Source organism: Typopeltis vanoorti, chromosome 3, assembly GCF_054136105.1.
Source record: "Typopeltis vanoorti isolate ZY-2024b chromosome 3, IOZ_Tvanoo_1.0, whole genome shotgun sequence".
NCBI classification, from domain to species: Eukaryota; Metazoa; Arthropoda; class Arachnida; order Uropygi; family Thelyphonidae; genus Typopeltis; species Typopeltis vanoorti.
Window position 1 is genome coordinate 172,863,402 of NC_143551.1, and position 26,149 is coordinate 172,889,550.

Below are 26,149 nucleotides of genomic sequence, written 5' to 3' on the forward strand. Positions count from 1 at the left end.
CATGAGGATTACAGAGACCAAGCCAGGAGAGTGACTCAGTTAGTAAGAAAAACAATGCAGTATGAGCAAGTGAAGAAAAACCCTAGGGAGTATTTTTAGATATGTGGCAAGTAGAAGGAAGAATGATTATGACAAGATAGTGTTGAACTGTACAGGACATAGTCAAAAGTATTCAGTGAGCAGTTGATCGAGGTGTTTCATCTTCAATGTGAAATGAGAAGCTCAAACATTGATAATGAAATGAGAGAAGACTTACTGGTGAGCAGCTATCAAGAACAATATGAGAAGTTAAGTAAGCTAGATATCAATTAGTCAATAGGACTTGATGATATTTCACTGCATATCTTAAGGAAATGCTTCACGAGTTAGCATCAGATCAGCTTTCGCATACCTGTTTAACAAGAGTCTTGCAACAGCACAAGTCCCAAAGTAGTGGTAGCAAGGTAAAATTGTTCCACGTCACAAAGCTGATAAGGCTAAGGTACAAATTATAGGCTAATCTGTATGTGGCAGTATTCGCCATACCTTAACAAATGAGTCTTTTAATGTATATAAATGTATATATAGTGGTATACTTGAATTTTGCAAAGACTTTTCATAGCTTGTTACCCCACAAGTAGTCCACGTGGTTAGCCTAGTGGTTATGCACTTCACAACAATATGCTTTGGGAAGGAGTGTCCTAGGTTCGATGACGTGAGGAACTTAAAGATCTTTCTCAGCCATATCCAAGTTCGCCAGTCTTCGGTGTGGACAGCAGGGTTCCCCCCCCCCGTTTATGTGGGGTTTTTCATCCCACAAGCAGGCAAACCAGCCCTGTGATGCACAGGCTACAGTTATAGGATATAGTACTTAATTCCTCATTAGGAGGATTCAACCAGTCCTAAGGGATGGTCGAGGAACAGGGGGAACTCCCCACACAATAAATAAAAATAAAAACACCTCAAGTTGGTAGCTAAACTATAGCAGATGAGATTGAATAATAGATTAATGAGTTGGATAAGGAACTGCCTCTCAGATAGGTAACAATTAATTGTATATGTGGGTGCACTATCATGGAAAAGGAAAGTCACAGAGATCATTGTTATTTAATTTGTATATTAATGATATTGGAATGGGTTTAACTTGTAATATACAACTGTTTATAAATGATACAAAATTGGAGATAATGATGAGGAATCAAGCAGATGTTGTACCCTTACTAGATGACTTGAATAGACTAAAGGCATAGATAACAGTCTGGAACTGTCTGTTTAATGTTGCAAAGCATAAGGTTCTGAAATTTGATAGGCAACAATGGAATGCAAAGTATTATTATTATTACTGGCAACTCCAAGGAGTCCTTAGACTCATCAAGGGAGACCCTAAACATCATGTCAAGAACTATTCAACATTTGTGCAGTATCTATCATACTTCGCTTTGAGCTCATTCACAGTGATGGAATCCACAATAGACTCTGGCAACCTATTCCACTCATTCACCACTCTCCAAGCAAAAAACCTAGTTCTAACTACACTCTTTCTCACTTTCCATGGATGGTCCGTAGTTCTCCCACCAACACACCTATTCTGAAAAATTTCTTCTGAATTAATCTTGTAAAAACCTCTCCATAATTTGTATGTCTCGATCATATCACCCCTTTTCTGCCTATCAACCAGTTTCTGTAACCCACAAATCTTCAACCTGTTCTCGTAAAGTTCATTCCATAGACCTGCTGACATCTTGGTCACTCTCCCCTGGATCCTCTCTACCTCCTCATTACCAAGAAACCCTGGTGCCTAGATCTGTGCAGTAGTCAAGATGGGGTCTTATGAAATCTCAATGAAGAGGAACAATACCTTGCTTGTCTCTTCTCATCAAATTATTCTTCAGATGAGCTGCTTTAGCCACTTTTGTTATGTGCGCCATAAACTTTAACTCCCTATCCACTAACACTACAAAGTCTCTGGCTTCATCAATTTCTTGGAGTACAGGTCTGCCGATGTGGTATGCAGCTGGTAATCTTTTAATCCTAAAATGCATAACCTTACACTTTGTCACATTAAACTGACATCCATTCACCTTTTCCCACTCTGCCAATCTGTCCAAATCATCTTGCAAAAATTTGACATCATCTGTATTAACTATTGCTCTACCCAACTTTGCATCATTGGGAAATAACTGAACAGTTCCTCTCAGATCCTTTCCTATATCATTAATGAACAAATTTAACAGTAGCAGTACAAGAACAGAACCCTGTGGCATGTCACTAGTCACATCTCACCAACCCTATAGCCATCCTCATGTGCTGCAGTTTGCTGATAAGAATTCCATGTGTTATTCTGTCAAAGACCTTTACAAAGTCCAACAATATCACTGCAAACCCATTACCTTTATCCAATTCAGCTGTCACTGTATTATAAAATGGTACAAGAACAAAACCCTGTGGCATGCCACTAGTCAAATCTCACCAACCCTATAGCCATCCTCATGTGCTGCAGTTTGTTGATAAGAATTCCATGTGTTATTCTGTCAAAGACCTTTACAAAATCCAGCAATATCACTGCAAACCCATTACCTTTATCCAATTCAGCTGTCACTGTATTATAAAATGGTACAAGAACAGAACCTTGTGGCATGCCACTAGTCACATCTCACCAACCCTATAGCCATCCTCATGTGCTGCAGTATGCTGATAAGAATTCCATGTGTTATTCTGTCAAAGACCTTTACAAAATCCAGCAATATCACTGCAAACCCATTACCTTTATCCAATTCAGCTGTCACTGTATTATAACATGTTATTGAGTTACTGAGGCATGACCTACCCTTCACATAACCATGCTGTCCACCCCCCCCCACAACATACAGTATCCCATTTCCATCTATCCATTCCTGCATTTTGCTCTTGACTCTCCAATAGTTTGACAACAACTCCTGATATGCTAATTGGACAGTAATTTGCTAAATCAGTCGTGGAGCCTCCTTTATGCAATGAAACTATTTTCCCTTCTTTCCACAAAAATGTACTTGATGGAGAACGTTTGGAGGAAAATGAGGAGATAAGAGACCTTTCAGTGGAGGTGGACAAGGATCTGAAGTTCAGAGGTCACATTGCACAACTTATGAGGTCATAACATCAGACTATTATTATTATTATCCTAAGATCCTATGTAGTCAAAGACTCATCTAAGAGATTACATTGCCATACACACAGCTCATCATATCTTGCCTTAAACACAATTTCTCTGCAGACACCACACTCTCAGGCAATGCATTCCAATCATTCACAATTCTGCATACCAAAAATTCTGCTTCTTTCTTGTTCACACACTACTTATACAGCTTCAGGGATGACCTCTTGTTCTTCCTGATCTCCCACCATTTTATGAAAAATCTCTTTAACATTGAACCTACAACAATCCCTTACCAACTTGTACATCTCTATCATATCACACCCTCACCCTCCTATCCACTAGCCTCTGTAAAGCTGTTCTTCTCAACCTTACTCATATTCAGCATTCCAGAAATCAGAAACTACCTTAGTCAGTTTTATTTGGACCCTTTCCGACATCTCTTCATCCTTTTGAAAACCAGGTGAATAAATCTGTGCACAGTAGTCCATGTATATCCTAATCAGAGCCTTTTACAATGAAATAAGACTCACCTAACTTCTATAAGTCAGTTTCCTCTGCATCATTCCCAGAATTCATTGTGTTGTCCTCACAATTTTGGCAATGCATCCTCTAAATGTTAAATCTTTATCCACCATAACCCCTAAGATCTCTTATTTCCTCCACCTTCAACAATATACCAGCCTGGTTGGCTAAGTGGTTAGCGTATCCGCTCTCCAGCAAACAGGCTGAGGGTTCAAATCCTGCCGCAGGCATGGATGTTTGTAATTGTCTGTAAAAATGCTAATGGTGATGACGGTAGATGGCGTTGGTGTATACGATGGTAGTTGTAGTTGGTGGATTGAGCGGTGGAGACAGAGTTGTAGAGTAGATGCCCTCCCTCAATGAGTTTTTGGACTTCCTGGAGGTGTTGTGTAATAATAATAATAATAATATTATTCCCACATAAGTATAAATTCTACATCCCATCTTTGTTTCCCAAATTTTAACATCTTACATTTTGCAACATTGAGCTCACATCTCCATTCCCATGCCCATTCACTCAATTTTTTCAAGTCTTCTTATAAGACCACAACATCTGATATACTCCTCATAGTCTATCCCAACTTTGCATCATCTACAAACAATTGAATATCCTCATACATTTCTTCCCCAATATCATTAACATACAGGCTAAACAGCAATGGCCCTAAAACAGACCCCTAAGGCACACCACTAGTGACTTTCCTCTTCTAGGATATTGCTCCCCCATACACAACTTGCTGATACCTATCAGATAGCCAATCTCTGATCCAATGACTAATCTAGTATCCAATTCCTTCCACTCTAGTTTGACAATCGACTTATCATGAGGTAATCTACCAAAAGCCTTTGCAAAATCTAAGTATACTACTCTGTATCCATCTCCTTGATGGCAATGATGCAGAGTACCTTAACTTACAGAAATGAAGAGATTCTGGTTCCATTCTGTAAGGAATTAATCAGTCCATATATGTTGTATTGTGCACAGATTTGGTCTCCTTGGTTGTTATGGTGATGAGAGGGTATATTGGAGATGATGAGAGGAGTTGATGAGAGGGTATATTGGAGAGGGTATATTGGAGAGGGTTTAGAGAAGACTGACTAAATTGGTAATTGGCCTTTGGGGGATGTGGGATATGAAGGTAGTTTGAGTGAATGCAGTTCGCAAAGCCTTTTGAATAGGAGGAACAGAGGAAATATGATTGAAACATTTAATTTGGTAAAGGAATGTTACCATATTAATGTTTAAGAAATTTTTCATGGAATGTAGAATGAGAGAAGGGAGTAGAATAAGGAGACATCCCTGGAAGTTGTATAAGAAGGTTGTGAGGAGGGACATAAAGAGCAGGTTTTTTGCATAGTATAGCAAGTGAGTGGAATGCATTGCCTGACATTGGGGCAATGTAGAAACATTTATTGATGCATTAAACTAATTCAATATATCCTCATTCAGTGTGGATACAACAATAAATAAGCTTAAAGCATTGTATGAAGGGCTTTGTTTGTAACAAAGTATATGTTACCGCTAAAGTGCGAAAACCGTTAATGTGCACATTACCTAGCTAATCTGCAGATTAACTGATTTGCTCCGTATGCAGAATCGAGTTTTCCGCATTTTACCTAGGTAATGTGTACATTAACGGCTTCCGTATCGTTAAAGTTTAAAAGTTTGTTTCTCTCATTTACTTTCCCTACTCCTTCCCCCCCTCTCCCTCCACTTTTAGTTTGGTTTTTTAATAAGTAAACATAATTTTATCATATGTTTTTTTTCTTAATTGTAATAATATTTTAACCCGTTTGATTCCTTGTATTATATTAATTGATTGATGATTGATTCTATCAACTCATTTGTTGATTGTTTGATTGTATTAACTTGATTCTGTAGATATCAAAAAATAAATAAATAACATTATCTTAATTTAAACATACAGAAACGTTGCTGTTGTTCCAGCAAAGATCTTATTTTCACTTTAACGAGTGCCTAGTAGGTAATGTGCAGATTACCTAGGTAATTTGAGAAATGAAACAATTTTCCGCACATTAACGGATCACCGTAGTTAATCTGCACAATACCTAGATAATCTGCAGAATAACTGATTTCTGCACTTTAGCGGTAACATATACCTCCCATATTACTCTTTTGATTCCATAGAGGTGTGGTGGTGTTAATAATAATAATAATAATAATAATAACAATAATATTTTAATATAATAATTGTATTGCTTCTATAGCTCTGTTTTATAGCTTTTATAGCTCTGTTTTTAAGGGTGTTATTTTAAGGGTGTTAATTTGGAGTCATTAACATCCTTAAAAACAGAGCTATACCAAATTGCTCTAATCAACAAGAATTATCTTGTTGATTAGAATCTTAAACAAGAATTAAAGATTATTAGCAACACATTTATAAATAATGGCTATAACAAAAATACTATTAATAAAGTTTTTCATAAAACTTCATCAAAAAAGAATACGGATTACAGTAAAATCATAGCCATCCCATACATTAAAGAGTTATCAGAAAAAAATTAATAGAATCCTACACCATTATAATCTCAATGCCTCTTTTAAACCACCTATAAAATTAAAAAACATATTCAACTCCTCTAAGGATCCTCGCCTCCCATTGGCACATCCTGGAGTTTGCATCTACTGCACCTGTAACTTACCTTATATTGGTGAAACTGGACGTACTATTCCTATACGTAAAAAAAGAACACAAAAGACACATTAAATATAACAATTTTGGTGAAGCAGGCCTCTCAGATCATGCGCTCAACACCCTACCAAATTGATTGGAAGAGTACCTGCACTTTACATCATACAAAAACCTGGTATGAAAGAAAATTTAAAGAAGCCTGTGAAATTCTGATTAACCACCCTAATCTCAACAATAATGGTGGCATAAAAATTCCAAGAATTTGGATGGCACATATTCAGCCTACTTAGTATCTAGCATACTTTAGGACTTGAAGCAATTTTCAGCTTTTATTGGAAACTATTCCATATCAACTGGTTGAAATTTATATGTATAATCACAGTTTTTTTTCAATTTTTTTATTTATATGTATATATAAACATGTTGCTCTCTAGCTCCATTTAATTTTGTAACCTAATAATAATAATAATAATAATAATTGATAATAATAATAATAGGACTCTAGCTTTGATGTAGTAAAGTTTTTTTTTTTTTTTTCATCAGAGGTCAGGCCAACAATTGTTGTAACGGTTGGTCAGTAACTTTAGCAAACCATGTAGATTGTAGTGCAGCTTGTTTCTCTGTATATGTGTATGCTCCAGATGATGACCTTGATATGAAGGTTGAAATGTCGCGTGTTCATTTTGGTTTATCTTAAACTAAAGTTTTGCTCTAACATGGTTGTTGTCTCCATGATTTTCCATAATGTATTCTGATCACCGAGTAAGCATGAAAGAAAAGGTTAAAAGACATGGTTCCTACATATATAAAAACACTAATATACAAAACACTAAGAAAAATATGCTAAGATATGGTATAACAACATATGATTTTGTACACACTACAAACAAAATAGATTAATATCATTACATTGCAGAATGATAAACTTATCTTTTGGGATTAGAGTTAAAAATTTAATGCATTTAAAGGCTGTAGTTGTAATAATTTGGATGATTTTTCTTTCTATTGATCCCAGTTAAGGTGCAATATCTCAGCTTGCATGCTCGAAGCATTTTATTAAGCTTATTTGAAGATGACACTGGTTAGTTATTGTGTACTAGTTTGATTGCTGTGTTGGAAGTCGGCCAATACTTCCTATAATAAATTTAGTTTAATCCTTTATCCAAGTGTGCGCAAACAAAGTTTGTGCCTGAAATTATCTTTAGGACTGGGGTAAAAGTGTTCCAACACTGGGCAACTCCTTGCAAAGGTGGAGCAAGCTACCAACACTCCTATCTCAATATCTCCCATATCTCCCATAACGCAAAACACATCTCCTTGCGGATATGTATAATCTTATGCATTAAGGGAAGGGCCACTACCCCGACTAGTTTTGACCTTTATTGAGGTGGGTGAGAGTAAAGAATAAACCCATCATCGGCCTATTGAAAAATAAAGGGGTCAGAGTGCCCCCGAAGAGAAGTAAAAGAGGGGTAAGGAAGTGACGGAGAGGTCAAGGTGGGGTGCTGGGGGAGAGGGGGGGGGAAGAGGAGAGGAAGCGGAATAGGATGGGAAGGGCAGGTGGGGAGGTGGGGGATAGGGAAAAAGAAGAAAAATAGGCCTCAGCTCATTATTCTCATCTTGCTAGCTTAAAGCTATCAAGTGATATTTCCTCACCCTCCTCGGAGATCTGCCTCAAGAAATCAAAAGGACTATGGAGGTAACCAGTGCCCAGGTGACCCGCCCCTTCAGGGCAGCCCGCCTCGAGTTGGCCTGCGCTGCCTGGGTTTTTCCTCCGAACTACCTCCGTGGGAGACCAGGAAACAAAACAGACCTGGGGGGGGGATGCAGAGACCAAGAAGATGACTCGGAGTGGAGCTGCTGCTGCAGATGGAGGTCTTAAAGCAGCAGCAGGCAGAACTTGATGGTGTTGTTTCTGACAGTACACAGGATTGGAGGTGAACACCACTTGTTGTTAAATTTGGTGTCACCCAGAGCCTCTCTCTCGAGATGTAAAAATCTTCTTAAGGAGCCATAGAACATGTAGAGGACGATCCGAGAGAGATCCAACAGACTCGGAGGATTAGCATAGTTGGAAAATTTTTTTCTAACCTTCCAGATGTGATATTTGAATTCATTGATGATAAATACTAGTAACTTCTGCCTGTTGTTGGCTGGTGGAGCAAACTGCAGGAAGATCACTTGCTCCTGCAGTAGGAGGGGGATGCGGAGCACGTCGCTTAGCCTCCTCCAGATGAAGATGGAGATGGGACACCCATAGAAAGCGTGCTCTACGGTGTCCGGGCTCTGGCAGAAGCTACATAATGGGTCCAGGTTGTTGTTGAACCACCACTTATTCACATTGACTGGAAGGTGCATAGGCTATCCCCCAGGCCAGGTCCTTTCTCGACGGGTAGCCTCGATGTTTAGATAGGTGGCCGAAGAGGATGTCATTGTTGTTGATTCCTAGATCCGGAACGTCAGTATGAAGGATGTTAAGGAGATGATCATACCACATCTTGCTGTTCCGGATCCCGGCAGTGTTGACACCTGACGAGCGGAGTTGTTGTACTAGCTGGCAAAGTCTATTGTAATCCTCTGGAACAATATCCGCCTTGGGACCCTGGTGGGCTGGGATCCCAAAAAGGGGAAGCTTGAAGCCTAAGAAATACCGCACAGGATAGCTGCAGGGATGGTTGGTCTGTAGTATCCTGCTAAGATGGAAGGCGGTATTGCTCAGGTATTTGATGTTAAGGACGGGGAGGCCAAAGCCCCCCAGCTTCTCTGGAAGTTGAAGGATCTTCATGTCAACCTCCTGGCGTAGACTGCCCCAGAAGAACTTCAAGGGTTTCCTGTAAAGCCGAAGTTCTTTATCTTCGCTGATGTTTGTTATATTTACGACGTGCTGGTACATAGGGCACAAGATGGTCTTGATGACAGTAGCCCTAGAGGAGAGCGACAGCTTTCCGTTTGTCCAGTCCTTGAGATGCTCGACTGTGGTGTTGATAAGTTGTTGAACGTCGAGCACGGGCTCTGCTGCAAATGGGACCCCCAGGATGGTGAGGGGGTCTCCTGTAGGGACGAGACCCATGGGGATGTTGTTTAGGTCCCAGACTCCATACGTCTTGATCTTAGTTTTGTCGGGGTTGGGTGTTAACCCCGACACTTTGAACCTCTCTAAGATGTTGAAGAAACTCTGTATGGAGTCGTTGTCCCTGAGGGTGCCCACCACGTCGTCCGCATATGCAATTACTTTGGAGTCATCCGTGGTGAGTGGTAGTGGAATCCCTCTCACAGCTCTTGAGCTGTTGACTGCCCTTAGAAATGGCTCAAGGGCTAGTGCAAAGAGCAGTGGACTGAGGGGACACCCTTGTTTGACCCCTTTCTGGATGTTAATGGGGTCTGAAAGGTGTCCATTGACGAGGAGGCGGGTGGAGCTGTTCATGTAGCTTCCTCTGATGATGGAAAGCAGTCCGCTGCTGACCCCGACTTTCTGCAGGATGTTGAACAGAAAGGAGTGCCGGACACTGTCGAACGCTTGGTTGAGATCAATGGTCAGCAGTGCCATTGAGTACGTCTTAAGGTTGACCAGACGTAGCAGTTCTCGGATGAGATTAAACTCCATCGATCGGCCAGGAACACCATACACTTGTGTGCTGTTGATGACGTATCTCATCCCCAGCTTCAGTCTGTCATTAAGAACACGGGCGAGGATCTTGTAGTCCGTGTTCGACAGACTGATGGGCCTCCAGTTTTTGATGTTGGATGGATCCCTGTTGGCTTTGGGGATGAACATTGTATGGCATTCCACGAATTCTCGCGGCACGTTCCCTGTGTTGAGAAAGTTGTTGAATAGTGCCACGAGAATGGGGAGGATGTAGTCCCAGGCTTCTCGATAGAGTTCTGTGCTTAGTCCGTCTGGCCCAGGCGCTTTCTTCGTACGGCACTGCTTGAAGACTGATGTTGTTTCGGCCGCTGTAATTGGTGCATCCAGCCCTGCTTGGATGTGTACAGGGAAGGGATCAATATTCCAACAGGAGTAGTCTTGGGGGGTACTGTTATCCTGGTAGAGGGTGTTGTAGTACCCCCAGAAGGCCTTCAGGATGTTGGGTGTTGTGGTGTAAGTACACCCGCCTTCAGTGATGGTGGTAATGGTTCTCTCCTGTCGAAAATTGACATAGCGCCTGTTGTAGAAAGCAGCCGATTGCCTGTCTTCCGAGCGGAGGTGGAGTCGGATCTTGGTATTCTTGTCTTCCACTTGCTTCTGTCTCTCCACTTCAATGTCGAGATTAATGTCACGGATGGCGTTGTGAAATGGAAAGCCTTGCCGTTGGCTGGCCACGAACCAGCTTCTTTCCTTGTATAGATCACGAAGCCAAGATCTTCTGAGAAAGGCACATTCTAGGCCCCATTTTATCATGTTTTCTTCGATGTTAGATTTTAGTTGTGCCCACGCGTCCCAGTCCCAGCCAGCGGTGCTCCAAGTGGAGCACAGTTGGTTAAGCTTAGCCGAGAACAAGGACGGGAAGTCTGGTGGTAACTTCCAGGGGCCCGGACCAACTTCTACTGCTTCTAGTGGATGATACGTGAGCACAACCATTTTGTGGTCCGAGATGGTATAATTAATTTGAACGTGCCTTATGGCTTTGGATCTGGAGACAAGGGAGGGTGACGGATAGAACCAGTCGAGCCGTGTGCCGATACCTTGGCCTGTCCACGTATAATCCCGACAGTAGGGGTTGTGTGCCCTCCAGATATCCGTTAGCTGGAGATTCTTGAGGTGAATTCCCAGTTGCCTGTAGCCAGCAGTACCTGTATTGGGATTACCCCCCACTTTATCGTAGGCCGGGTCCGCCATGCAGTTAAAGTCCCCCATCAGGATGACGTGATGGGCGCCATATAAGTAAGTGTAAAGTGACTGGAAGAAAGTCGATCTTGATGTTGGATCTGCTGGGGCGTAGATGTTAATGTACCTGGTGGTACAGCCCCGGTACTTCCAGTCAATGGCGAGAATTCTCCCTTCTGCATCCCTCTGGATGTTATAGAAGGCTCCGAGGAGGGGATCTAGCATAAGTACCCCAACCCCGGCGCTGTTTCTGTTGCCGAAGCTCCAAAACGATGTTACGGGGTACTTATGGCTTAGTTCCTGCATGTCCTTTTAATGGAAAAAGTGCGTTTCCTGCAGGAACAAAAGCCGGATGTTGAAAGCTAGCATGAGCTTCCACACCTCCTCTTGTTTTGATGGTGAGCGGAGCCCTCTGATGTTGAGCGAGGCAACGCAAAAAGGGGGTGGCGGCATTATGATGTTTTACGTTGTTATACCCGGCCTAGGTCCTTGATTCGCAATTGCTTGACATATTTTATTAAGGCTTTAATTTGTGGGGGCGAGGTAGTATATTCCTTACTCTGCAGACCGGTTGCCAGTTCTGCATACGAGCTCGAGAGGACCTCGAACTCGTGAAGACTGTTCTTAATCTTAAAACTTGCTAATTTATTGTCCACTATTTGATGGTCAAAGCAGTTGAATTGGGAGCCGGTGTGTCTACTAATTTTAGAGTTAATGCTCTCTTGATGGCGGGAAGGGGTTTCCACCTCCATTTTGGACTCAGATGTTGTTGAGTCCGTGCTTTTGCTGGAGCGGCTTCGATGTTTTTTCCCCATTTTAGGGGAAGCCTGCTCCTTCCTCTTCTTAGGAGGTTCTTTGGGGGGTGGAAGTTGATGTTTCCCTTCCTCTGTCTTCTGTTCTTCTGCAGGGTGGATGCTGTCTACTATAGGGGAAGTATTAGAAACGTCTACAGACGAAGCTTCCTCCAATGTTGTTGAGGGGGGGGTAACTGGTGAAGTGTTATCCGTAGCTTCTTCTGTGTCCTCGGTTGTTTGTTGTTCCTCCGTCGCTGGTAGTGGTACGGTTGAAACGACCGAGGGGGGGGGACTGTTTCATCAGCTGATGTTGTTGCTGGGGGGGGAAACAGTACCTTCTGCTGTTGATGGTGCAGGACGTTTCGTAATTTTCCCTAGAACTGTTTGAGAGAATGTTTTCTCCCCGATGGTGTTGGGGAGTACCGGAAATTCACCGGCGTCTTGAGCAGGCTGCGGGTTCAATGGTTCAATCGGTGCCCCTGCCCACTCTGCAAATGTGCGCAGAGGACACGATGTTCTTTTGTGCTCTGTATTGGAGCACTTTCAGCAGGGGGTGTTTGCACTGGCTGGAGATGTGCCTGACGCCGACGCAGTTGAAACACTTGACTCGGGGGCAGTCACTACCCAGATGTTCAGTTGAGCCACATCGCAGACACTGTCTTTGTACCCCGGGATAATTAACCATGACACGCGACATGCCGATGGTAACGAGGTTTGGCACTGGCTGTCGCATGTCCATGGTAAAGGTGACTTCGCCAGAGTACCAGGCGGGGTCCTCCTTAGAGACGCTCTTCTTTATATTACTCACTTTCCCCCACTTACTAAAAGTTTGTACAAGCACGTCTTCTCCGCCTTCTAGATATTCCATAGGGAAGCGGTCGATCTTAATTTGACGTACTTGTGACCCCACCATGGTAGGGGTCACCTGCTTCCCTTGGACGGGGAAACCCTTCAGAAGTTGATCTCTCGAAGCTAAATTCTTGACTACTATAAGAAATCGTCCTCCTCCATACGGGGTGAAGGAGTAGATGTTAGAAACTCCTATTATCTCCTTAAGGGCTGTAGTAAGTGCTCTAGGATCCTCCATTCCTGGAATCTCCACTCCTAATGTCCGGGTCCTGGGGGGGACGGGGATTACTCTTCTCATGGTTGATCTCTGCGTTCTAAAAAAAAGGGAAAAGTAAAGAGTCCTAAGACTCTGTAAGGAAATCCCGTAGTGCGTATAAACGCACTACCAGCAAGTTAGTAGAGTTAGAACTAAGAATACAAAAGGTTAGTACAACCAACTAAATAAAAAGTATAAATAACAAATTATTATTAGTAAGTAACAAATTTAACAATGAATAAATACAATACTGTCCTGCGGCAATCGAGGTCTCTTCAGTGGGAGCCAGGCCCAAGTGGAGATACCAGGCAGAAGTATATGTTAGCAAGGTCATCTCCTCGTATAGGAGCTGCCAAACAGTGTGCCTCCTTTTTATTAAATTACTCTGGATTTAGAGAAAGATGTTGAAAGTTTATTTTTCACTTGGTCAGACTATAATAAATTTAGTTCAATCCTTTATCCAAGTGTGTGCAAACAAAGTTTGCGCCTGAAAGTATCTTCAGGACTGGGGTAAAAGTGGTACAACACCGGGCAACTCCTTGCAAAGGTGGAGCAAGCTACCAGCTCCCACTGAAGAGACCTCAGTAAAGGTCGAAACTAGTCTGGGTAGCAGCCCTTCCCTTAATGCATAACATTATACATATTGATAAAGGATTAAACTAAATTTATTATAGTCTGACCAAGTGAAAAATAAACTTTCAACATTTTTCTCTAAATCCAGAGTAATTTAATAAAAAGGTGGCACACCATTTGGCAGCTCCTACAGGAGGAGATGACCTTGCTAATGCTTCTGCCTGGTATCTGCACTTGGGCCTGGCTCCTACTGAAGAGATCTAATAATGGTCGAAACTAGTCTGGGTAGTGGCCCTTCCCTTAATGCATAACATTATAGATATCCGCTAGGAGATGTGTTTTGCATTATGGGAGATACTAAGATAGGAGTGTTGGTAGCTTGCTCCACCTTTGCAAGGAGTTGCCCGGTGTTGTGCCACTTTTACCCCAGTCCTGAAGATACTTTCAGGTGCAAACTTTGTTTGCACACACTTGGATAAAGGATAAAACAGAATTGAATACTTCCTATATTTCATCTCAGTCACTGAGACATCTTCAGGGATTACAAAAAAACTAATGTAACATCTACACAAATATCACACAACACTCAGCCCAACCATGTGGGTAACTCTAAAGTCCTGTCTAGGTGTAGTGCCCTCTAAGGACGGCTGTAGGTGGCCTGGAATGTAAGGTAGGATCTCTGATAATAAGTGTTTCCCAAATCTTAGGAAGCTTAATGCAACCATATTTATTAAGATTTAGTTGATTTCTGATTTAGTGGTTTTTTCCATGAGATCCTGTGGGTTGTATCCAAGACATGATTATCCAGGCCTGACTGACCATAGTCGTGGTTGCAGATGTATGACTTGTGTTCCTCCAGGCGGATGGTTGCTGATCTGCCTGTTTGTCCAAAGTATGCCAGTTTGCAGGAACAGGGTACTTTATAAACTCCAGGCACTGAGAGAGGAGGGAGCTGATCTTTTGTAGAATGATAAGGGTAGCAAGTTTGCAGTGAGGCTTAAATGCTGTGTGTCGGCTGTACTTTTTTAAACTCTTGGCTATTTTTTCAGATGTGCTGCGGATGTAGCATATGGTGATGGCATTTTTTTGTAATCCCTGAAGATGTCTCAGTGGCTGAGATGAAATATAGGAAGTATTAAATTCTGTTTTAATACTTTCTGAGTGCTGTATACAATCCATTAAGCCTCCAACATGATGTCCTCACAGTACTTAAGCCTATACACATGGAAAAATAAACCTCTCTGACACTTCGAGTTCCTTAGTACTGAACGAGAATTTCTGCTCTCTTAAGATTACGTCAAGATCTTGCTTCTGCTGGAGGGGGCTTAAGATTTTTTTGGGGGGAAGGTTGCCTTGAGAGAGCAATTTGAGTCTCTGGGGAAAGTGTTTTCTGGCCTGGTCTCTATGGGGCCCTGTCAGTGGATGCTTTTCCTTGGAATATGAGCAATTCTGCTCATTGGTAGGGTGAGCCTTTCACTGAGTGGAACCAATGCTGAGTTGGACGATCCTTTGGTCACTCATAGGAAGTGATCTGAGGGATTGCCTAATTTTTAGAGAGGCCTTCACTTAAATAATTGCCTTGAGAGAGCAATTTGAATCTCTGGGGGAAAGTGTTTTCTGGTGGGGCCTTGTCGGTGGATGCTTTTCCCTGGAATATGAGCGGTTCTGCTCAGTGGTAGGGCAAGCCTGTCACTGAGTGGAAACAATGCCGGGATTGACGATCGTTCAGTCACTCATTAGAGTGATCTGGGGGATTGCCTAATTTGGACCTTTACTTAAATAGGCTTGTACTGAGGGGGGGGGGCTTAAGATTTTGAGGATTTTTGCTTTAGAGAGCAATTTGAGTCTCTGGGGATTGACATTTTCTGGTGGGGCTATGTTGGTGGGTGCTTTTCCTTGGAATATGAGCGGTTCTGCTCAGTCGTAGGATGAGGCTGTTGCTGAGTGGAACCAACGCTGAGCTGGACGATCTTTTGGTCACTCATAGGGAGTGGTCAGGGGATCACCTAATTTTTAGAGAGAGAGAGGTGCTCTACTTAAACAGTGCCTGGTCTCTGATGAGAACCAACCAATTCAAAACAGCTGTCAGGCCAGTGAAGACTTATCAAAATGGACCAATAAAAGGCAAATATATGGCTGCTTGGGCAAGCAATCATGTCTTCTATATGGTCTGCAGGGCAACTCGTAATGTCGGCAAGTGTATTCCCATAAGCTCTCTGGTCAACTTTTTTATGAAACTTTTCATAGTTTCTACATTCAGCTTTGAAATAATGCTGGATTTAATATCCTCTTGATTTATATAATTTTGCATCGCTGAAATGAAGCCTTTTGGCTCTTTCTTTTAGTAAAAAAAAAAGATATTAATCTATTTTGTTTGTTGTGTGTACAGAATGCTTATGTTGTTATAGCATATCTTAGCATATTTTTGCTTAGTGCTTTGTATATTAGTATTTTTATGTATGCAGGAACCATGTCTTTTAACCTGTAGTGTATGCTAGTTATTGTCTGGAGTTTGTTTTGTAGATGACTTAAGTGGCTATTCCAGTTCATTACTGCATCAAGATAAATTCCAAAGTATCCTATTGTTCAACCTGGGTAATGGTAGTGGTTTTACTGTTCTGTGCATTTTGTATGTTGTAAAGTGAATGCTGGATGGTTATATATTTATTATCAACTGGTTGACTCATTGGATTTCTAAATATCATTAATTTTGTCTTATCAGAGTTTAGATGTATGGAATATTTTGTGAGCAGTCTATGAGCAGATTTATGTCAAGTTGCATGTTTGTTTGGGCTATGCTTGTATTATTATGGATATATGCTATAACTATATCATCTGAATATTGGAAGATCTTGCCTTTGAGAGGTAGGCAGTAAATATCATGCATATGGATGTTGAATATAACTGGTGAGAGAAAACAGCTCCTGGTGGCACTCCACAGGTTACTGGTAACTCTCTACATGAATAGATCTGATGTGTGTGATTCATTTTCTGTTTTGAAGGTAGTTTCTGAAGATAGTATTCTGTATGTCTACAGAATACCACTTATTCCAGCATGTCTTGGATTTTTCTAATAATGTTTCATGTATGAGTGTGATGAATGCCTTAGTCAGTTTGACAAAGACTACCATGACAATTTTGTTTTTGTCTAAGGAGGCATTAATTATGTCTGTAAAATGATGTACTGGGTATTTGTCCAGTTTTGAAGATTTTATTTAGGGATTAAGATCAGCTGTGTGTTGCTTGATATCTTTATGTCTGATGCTGTTAATTCTTAGGTCTTTGTTTGGTTTGATGGATTTCAGAGAGTAGTTCTGCCTCTCTTATGTTATGCTTTCTTTCAGAAACCACCCATATACAGTTGCACCATCTTATCCTTCTGTCATCCTTGGGAACACTGCCAATAGCTCAATTATCAGTTGTAATATAATTATCATCATCATAATATTGTATTAAAAAATACAATATTAAAAATGCACCCACTAATTTCTTTTCCCTAATTTTTTTTTTTTTGTTTTTTTTTTATGTAGAGAATTCTGTGTGGTATTTTTATTTCTGCTGTTTATGGTTACTAAATATAAGCACCATTCCTTGGACATATGGACATATTTTTCTGCTGATCCTAAATACTAATTGTTGAACAGTTCTTACATCTTAATTTACTTCTTTTATTTTAAGCCATTTGTGCTCTCCTGTAAATAAACATACTTATTTTTTATTCCAGTAACTCAAGAGAACAATTCAGTAGATTATATATTTCCTTCAATAACAAGCACAATGGTTTTTCTTCGCTGAGTGGTTGTTCAACAGATTACACCACAGTAATTTTCATTACTGTCATTATTTTCTGTATCTGTTTTTGCTTTCACATTTAAAAAACATAATCTCTGTTGTTTTGAAACTTTTGCAAAAAGGATCTTAAGAATTATTTATAATTAATTTTTATTTTTTTAAGTTCAGTTAACATAGTAGTATTTTATGTATGCTATTAAATATGTATTCCTATTTGATTTATACATATAATATAAATAAAAGCAAATATGGGAGATTTAAACTACAGCAGTATAAGCTGGGAAGAGGAAAATAAAAGTAATAAAAAGGGGATAGAATTTCTGGAATTCTTGAGGGACAAATGTCGTCGACAGCATGTGATGGAGGGAACAAGAGGTTCAAGTGTTCTGGATTTGGTCATGGCATCAAAGGAGCTGATAATAAGTGAGATGACATCTCTCCAACTGGTGGGAGAGAGTGACCATGTGGTTTTGACTTGGAAGATGAACAGACATGCAAGTGTATCAAAGAAAAGGGAACGTATGTGGAATTATAAGGTGGGTGATTATAGTAACCTTAGGTATCAACTAGAGGCAGTTCCATGGAGGGCAGAATTGGAAGGCCAGGATATCATTAGTGCTTGGGAAATTGTGAAAGAATATTTATTAGCAGCAATAGTAGGCTGTATTCCACAGGGGTGAAGAAGCAAACACAATTTGGTGTAAAGTAGATGACAAACGATATCAAACGGGAACTGCAGTTGAAAAAGAGATTATGGAAAATGTACAAGGAGAGGGTTGGAGGACAGATACATGAAGAATATAAGACACATGCCAGGAGAGTGACCAGAATGGTGAGGGAAGCAAAACTGGAATATGACAAGAGATCGGCACTAAGATCCAAAGAAAATCCTAGGGAATTTTTTAGCTATGTGGCCAGTAGGCAGAGAAACGATTATAGAAGAATGACATTGCAGGAAATGGGAATGGAGTCACTGATGCAGAGGACATAGTGGAATTGTTCAATGAGCACTTTATTGGAGTATTTCATCCTGGAGGAGGTATTAATACTAGAGGGATAAAGCAAGATCAGGGTTTAGAGGCACAAGAGGAGAGTGTGTTCCAAATACTGAGTACTCTGGATACCAATAAAGCTGTTGGACTGGATGGTATTTCATCATGGGTTTTGAGAGAATGTGCTAAAGAACTGACAGCTCCGTTGACCTGGCTTTTCAATAAAAGTCTGCCTGAAGGAAAGGTACCCAGGAAATAGAAGGAAGGTAAGATAGTGCTGCTGCATAAGGGCAGTAGCAGACTGGAAGTGGCTAATTATAGGCCTGTTTGTGTGTCATCAGTAGTTGTTAAGATCTTGGAGAAATTAGTGAGGACTATATACAGTGTTGGGTAGATGAGGGTAATGTTTTCTGTGAGAATCAACATGGATTTGTTAAGGGTTGCTCTTGCTTTAGTAATATGATTGTCTTTTATAATAAAGTGACAAGAGCAGTTGATGAGGGAAAGGCATATACTGTATCACAACTCCCTGATAGGTATCAGAGAGTTGTATGATGGAACAATATCAAGGAAGCAGAAGGTTACAAGTGGGGTTCTGCAGGGCTCAATACTGGGACCTGTACTGTTCAATCTTTATATCAATGATATTGTTAATGGATTGCAAGAGAACATTCAGTTGTTTGCAGATGATGTGAAGTTGGGAAGGGTTATCAGTAATAGTGCAGATGTGGCAGCCCTGCAAGAGGATTTGAATAAACTAGACAGATGGGCAAATAAATGGGGTGTTCGATTCAATGCAGCAAAATGTAAAGTCTTGAGGTTTGGGATCCATCGATGGGAGGATGTGTACTCGATTGGAGGAGCTGTACTTTAGGAGGTAGGGGAGACAAGAGATCTAGGGGTGATGATTGATAGAAAACTGAAATTCAGGGAGCGTATTGCAAAGGTGGTGAGAGTAACTCAGAGGATCGCTGCAATACTGGAAAGGATGCTAACCTGCAGAGATAAAAGCGTTATCATTCCATTGTATAAGGCCCTGATCAGACCACACTTAGATTATTGTTCTCAGATTTGGTCCCCAGGATTTGAAGGGAATAAATTGACTGTCGAAAGGGTGCAGAGGCGGATAACAAAGATGGTTTCAGGACTGTAAAATATGAGTTATAAGGATCAACTCAAGGAATGTGGACTACAGAGTTTTGTGGATAGAAGAAGGAGAAGTGATATGATCAAGACTTTTAAACTGTTGAGAGGCAGTTACAGGGTAGATGTTGGAGAGTTCTTTCACTTGGTAGAACGGCGGGAAGGAGTGATGACAAGGGGCCATCCCTGGAAGTTACAAAAGGAGGCTTTGCACAAGTGGGTGAGGAGGGGTTTCTTTGCATGGAGGGTGGTTGAACCTTGGAATGCATTGCCTGAGGGAGTGGTTGGATTGGGAACGGTCAATGGGTTCAAGGAGTGGTATGATAAACTTTGTATTTCCTAAAATCGACCTCCCACGATGAGTCTTTTGACTCAGTGGAAGCCTGGATAATAATAATAATAATAATATCAAATAAATGTAGTTAAAATAAATGAAATACTACTTCATTAAAAAAAACTAGTAATAAACTTATGTTTTTCTGTCACAATGAACAGTCACTGATATTTCCTGGCCAATTTTTGTGGCTGGGGATGTTTGTTGAAAAGATATACTTTTCAACAGTATATCTTTCAAAAGATATAATGTTTTTTGTAAAAATAAGGTTCAGTTTGTGATTACTTATAATTAATGAAAATCCATTATATAAAATTGCAATAATGAGCTGCACTTATTGTAATAAAAAATTACAATCCTACATTAATTAATAACTGCTGTAAGATGATCAGATTTCTTTGCCATTTATATTGATTTCAAGCATTCTATAAGAATACACAACGGATTTTCTGAGAAATATGCACAAGCAAAATGATATGCTTATTGCAGGAATGCAATTGGTTTGAGAAACCCCAGGATCATTTAAGAAACTGAATTGGATATCACCATTGAATTAGGATATTCACAATACTGAGTGCAAAGGATATCTGCAAGGTTTTCATGCATATATTTCTTAAACAATTATTTTGGAAATCAAACATAATCTATATTCTTCATTTGATATTCTTCAGTTGAAAAGAGGTGATATGATAGATGTAAGGAGGAGGCTTTTCATATGATAAGGAAGAAGAATGAGAGGCTGGAAGCTTAATCATTTAAAAGTGTGGTGAGTGAGTTTAACTGTTGCTGGATGATGTGAGGGAATGATTTTAAGGTACAAAATGCAAGTATATTATTGGTTGAGAGGAACCCCTTACAATGAATTAAGTAGCCCATAGAATTATGTAAACACTGTACTGATAACATTAATAATAAAAATCTCTTCCATATTGTATAATAGTCAATATTCAGAATAGAGTGAGGACAGGAGAATGAGACTGAATGATGAGCAATAGCTTTTACTCATGGAAAATTATAAGAAGAGTGTAGACCATTGCAATGGACTACACTTTTCTTAGATTTCTTGGATTACAGTTATGACGTAGATGACAACTGAATTTAAAATAGTAACTGATACATTTTCAAGTTTCAGTATATTTCAATTTTTAATCAAGTTTTCAATATTTTTCAGGGTTCCAGTTATACTGATAATACAGTTACTGATGGTCATCAGTATGAATATCGAGTTATTGCTCACAATGCAGCTGGTTCCAGTGAACCTAGTGCAGCGTCAAAACCTGTTGTTGCTAAACCAATGAAAGGTATAGATGTGTTTTCATGGATAAAAGTATTTCAGAAGGCTTATCATTAATATTTAATATGTGTTGTTCATCTGAGATTTATAAACATTACATTAAGCCTTATATAGCAATGAATATGCTTTTTCAAGAATTTAAAAAGTAATCTCTTCATTGAGATAATAACAGGAAAAGATGCCATGAAAATTGGAGCCTTAGCAAGAACCAGTCAAAATTACTGGTTCACAAAATTCAATTTATTATTATTATTATTATTATTATTATTATTATTATCATCATCATTATTATCTGAAGACTCCATGAAGTCAAAGACTCATCTAGGAGGTCCTTTTACACGACACACTCAGGCAATTCATTCCAATCATTCACAAATCTGCATGAAAAAAACCTGCTTCTTACTCCCCAGTTCACACCCTCCTTATACAGCTTCCAGGGATGACCTCTGGTTCTCCCCTGATCTCCCACTGTTTTCTGTAAAACCTCTCCAACATTAATCCTATAACAACTTCTTACTAACGTGTAAGTTTCTATCATATCACCCCTCTTCCTTCTATCCACTAGACTCTGTAAATTGCATCTTCTCAACCATTGCTCATAGTCAATATTCCAGAGATCAGAAACTACTTTAGTTAGTCACCTCTGGACCTTTTCCAACATCTTTTCATCATTTTGAAAAATATGTGCAAAGTAGTCCATATATTGCCTAAACAGAGCCTTATACAATGGAACCAGAAACTCCTTTCTTCAACAAGTCAGTGTCCTCCGAATCATTCCCAGAATTCATTGTGTTGTCCTCACAATTTATTATTATTATTATTCAGGCCTCTATGGAGTCAAAAGACTCATTGCGGGAGGTCCTTCCTAGGAAACACAAAGTCTATCAAGACTCATTGCGAGAGATTCCTCCTAGGAAGCACAAAGTCCATCATACCAACATCATACCACTCCTTAAACTCATTGACCATTCTTACTCTCACCACTCTATCAGGCAATCGATTCCATGGTTCAACCACCATCCATGCAAAGAAACCACTCCTCACCCTCTTGCTCACAGTTTCCTTTTGCAACTTCCAAGGATGGCCCTTATCATCACTCCTTCCCGGTGTTCAACCAAGCGAAAGAACTACCCGGTGTCAACCCTGTAACGACCTCTCAACAGTTTAAAAGTCTCAATCGTATCACATCTCCTTCTTCTATCCACCAAATTCTGCAGACTACATTCCCTCAGCCGATCCTCATAACCAAAATTGTAAAGTTCTGAAACCATCTTTGTTATCCGCCTTTGTACCCTCTCCACAGTAATTTATCCCCTTCAAATCCTGGCGATCAAATCTGAGAACAATAGTTTAAGTGTGGTCTCATCAGGGTCTTATACAACAGAATGATAACTTTTTTATCCCTGTAGGTCAGCATCCTTCTCATTATTGCAGCAATCCTCTGTATTACCCTCACCACCTTTGCAATATGTCCCCTGAATTTCAGGTTTTTATCAGTCATCAACCCCAGATCTCTTGTCTCCCCTACTTCCTCCAGTATAGCTCTTTTAATAGAGTAAGCAGCATCCCATCAATGTGTCCAAAACCTCAAGACCTTACATTTTGCATTTTGCTGCATTAAATTGAAACCCCAATTCATTTGCCCATCTGTCTAGCTTATTCAAATCCTCTTGCAGGGCTACCACATCTGCACTATTACTAATAACCCTTCCCAGCTTCACATCATCTGCAAACAACTGAATATCCCTCTGCACTCCACTGACAATGTCATTGATATAAAGGTTAAACAATATAGGACCCAGTACTGAGCACTATGGGACCCCACTTGTAACCCTCTGCCTCCTTGAAACTGCCCAACCATACAAAACTGATACGTATTGGACAGCCAATACTGAATCCATTTGACCAACCTTACATCCAAACCCATGTGCTGCAACTTAAATATCAGCTTATCATGTGGCACCCTGTTAAAATGGCTTTGTGAAATCCAACAAAATGGCAGTATATGCCTTTCCCTCAACTACTGGTCTTGTAACTTTATCATAAAAGGCTAGCATATCACTAAAATAAGAGTGTCCCCTGACAAGTTCATGTTAACTCTCACAGATAACATTACCCTCATCTGCCCAATGTTGTATATGGTCCCATACTAATTTCTCCAAGATCTTAGCAACTACTGATGACACACAAACTGGCCTGTAATTAGTCATACCGCCCTTATGCAATGTCACTATCTTACTTTCCTTCCATTCCATGGGCACCTTTCCTGTAGTCAGACTTTCATTGAAAAGCCAGGTCAAAGGAGCTGTTAGTTGCTTAGCACATTCTCTCAAACTCGTTCTGAAATACCATCCAGTCCCACTGCTTTACTGACATCCAGAGTAGTCAGTATTTGGAATACATTCTCCTCCTGCACCTCTAAACTTCAAACCTTCCCTATCCCTCTTGTATTAAAATTTACTCCTCCAGGATGAAATACACCAATAAAATGTTCATTGAAGAATTCCAGTATGTCCTCTTCATCAATCACTCTATTCCCATTTTTATCCCACAATGTCATTCTTCCACTATAATTTCTCCTCCTAATGGCCACATAGCTAAAAAATTCCCTGGGATTTTTTTTGGATCTTAGGGCCAATCTCTTCTCATGTTCCAGTTTCACCTTCCTTACCATACTAGTCACTCTCCTGGCCTGTGTCTTATATTCTTCATGCATCTTCTCTTCTCCTGTCTCCTTATATGTCTTCCATAGCTTCTTTTTCACATGCAGTTTCTATTTAATATTGTTTATCATCGAAACCTGTCATGTCACTTTACTCCAAATTGTGTCCTCTTCTTCACTTGTAGAATACAGCTTACTATTACTACTAACAAATATTCCTTCACAATTTCCCAAGCTCTAATGATATCCGGGCTTTCCAATTCCTCCCTCCATTAAACTTCCCCAAGTTGATCTTTAAGACTATTATAATCACCTGCCTTATAATTCCACATATGTTTCTTTGATATTCCTGCATTGTCAAACATGCAGGAATATTAAAGAAATATCAAGAGTCAAACCACATGGTCACTCTTTCCAACTGGTGGTCATCTCAGTTATTATCAACTCTTCTGATGCTATGACCAAATCCAAAGCTCTTGAACTTCTTGTTCCCTAAGACATTTGTACCCCAATAATTCTAGAAATTCCATTCCCTTATTGCTACATGCATCTTTCTCTCCCCAATTTATACTCTGTAGTCAAAATCTCCCATAACAATCATTCTTCTTGCACCTGCCTAGCTCAACTGTCCAAACATCTCCTGGTCCCCACCCTCCGTACCTGCTTGCCCACAGCAACATCCCACCAAACACCCTGTCCTGTCCAACTCCATCCCACCACATGCTCTTAACATCATTAGTGTCACTGCCTTCCAAATTCTCCACTCTTAGAGGACATAAGTCATCACTTATCATAAGCAGTAATCCACCACCACGCATTCCCTTCCTATTCTGCTGAAAAATGCTGCACCCTGCTACTTCCATTCCTGCTATTATATTCTCCTCCATCAACCACGTCTCAATGATCCCAGTAATCTTTGGCTAGGCTGATGCTATTAGCACCACCAGTTCCTCTCCTTCACTCCAGATACCCCTGGCATTAGTATAAATCATTAAAATGCCCCTGTTTCTATACCCAGCATTATCCCCTCTAGACCCCACTGGGCTCAGCGTTTACTGATGTCGTCCCCCTTCTCATAAGTACTCTTTCTAAGAGGCCACCCCTGCCACTATTCTCCCTGGGTATTCCACTTTCCCCTCTATTGACACACCAACTCATTCAGAACAGCAGTTTTGGCATTGCATCCTCTAAATTTTAGATCCTTATCCACCTTCACCCCCAAGATCTCTTATTTCCTCCATCTCCAACGATATAACCTTACATAAGTATAAATTCAATAAAACATTTTTGTTTCCAAAATTTTAAAACCTTACATTTTGCAACATTGAACTCGTATCCCCATTCCCATACCCATTCACTCAATTTATTCAAGTCTTCTTGTAAGGCCAGAACATCTTCTGGCCTTACAAGAAGACAAAGTTTGGATGAACTCGTCATAGTTCATCCCAACTTTGCATCATCTGCAAAAAACTGTATATCCCCATCCAAATCTTCCTCAATATCATTAACATAGAGGTTAACCAGCAATGCCCTAAAACAGCCTCTGCAACACCCTACTAGTGACTTTACTCTTCTAAGGTATTGCTCCACAACACTCAACTTGTTGATATCAGAGAGCCAATTTCCAATCCAATGCACTAGTCTAATATCCAACCCAGTCTGCTGTAATTTGACTATCAACTTATATAGTAATCTATCAAAAGCCTTTGAAAAGTCTAAGTATACTACTACTATCCATCTCCTATGACCAATGCTGCTGTCACCTTATAGTAATATATAAGTTACTAAAACATGATCTCCCATTTGCATATCCAACGTTTCCATCAAAGGTAATACAATTGTTGACACAACATCCGACACAGATTGGCCTATAATTTGATGCTTAAGCTCTGTCACCTCCTTTATTAAGTGACAGAGTAATAAGAATGAAGTCAATCTTGTTTTCATTCTTATTAATATCAATTAATGAGAAAGAAGGCAAGATTGTGGTAAAAATCATTATGGAGGCAACATAAGAGAAGGGTAATAATCAACTGCCTAGGATTTTGTTTGCTTCATTAGATAACTGCTGCTCATACTGAACTTTTGCTGCCGTTACCAACCAAGTCATCCATCTTGTCTGATCGTTCTGTTCCTCATGGAGTTGATTATTACCCTTCTCTTATGTCGCCTCTGTAATGACTTTTTTGTCTGTATTGCATGCCTAATCTCTTCATTCATGAAATTGCACACCAACCTTATTTAACCTTCTGATCTTTGGAACACATCTAGAAATTGATTTTAATAGATAATTCTCGAATATCACTCAAGCAGTATTGATCTCCTTTCCATCCAATTCTTTTCC

At 40.2% G+C, this 26,149-nt stretch overlaps 1 protein-coding gene across 5 annotated transcripts in view; it reads left to right on the plus strand.

The window, feature by feature from the left end:
* Positions 1-26,149, plus strand: part of LOC150108743 (twitchin-like) — a 2,666,638-nt gene that overhangs the window by 1,705,794 nt on the left and 934,695 nt on the right. For all 5 annotated transcript variants that reach the window (XM_090390962.1, XM_090390961.1, XM_090390964.1 and 2 more), the window contains one exon: positions 21,021-21,150. In XM_090390962.1, coding sequence (XP_090247088.1) covers positions 21,021-21,150 — 130 coding nt within the window. The remainder of the gene's footprint in view (positions 1-21,020; positions 21,151-26,149) is intronic.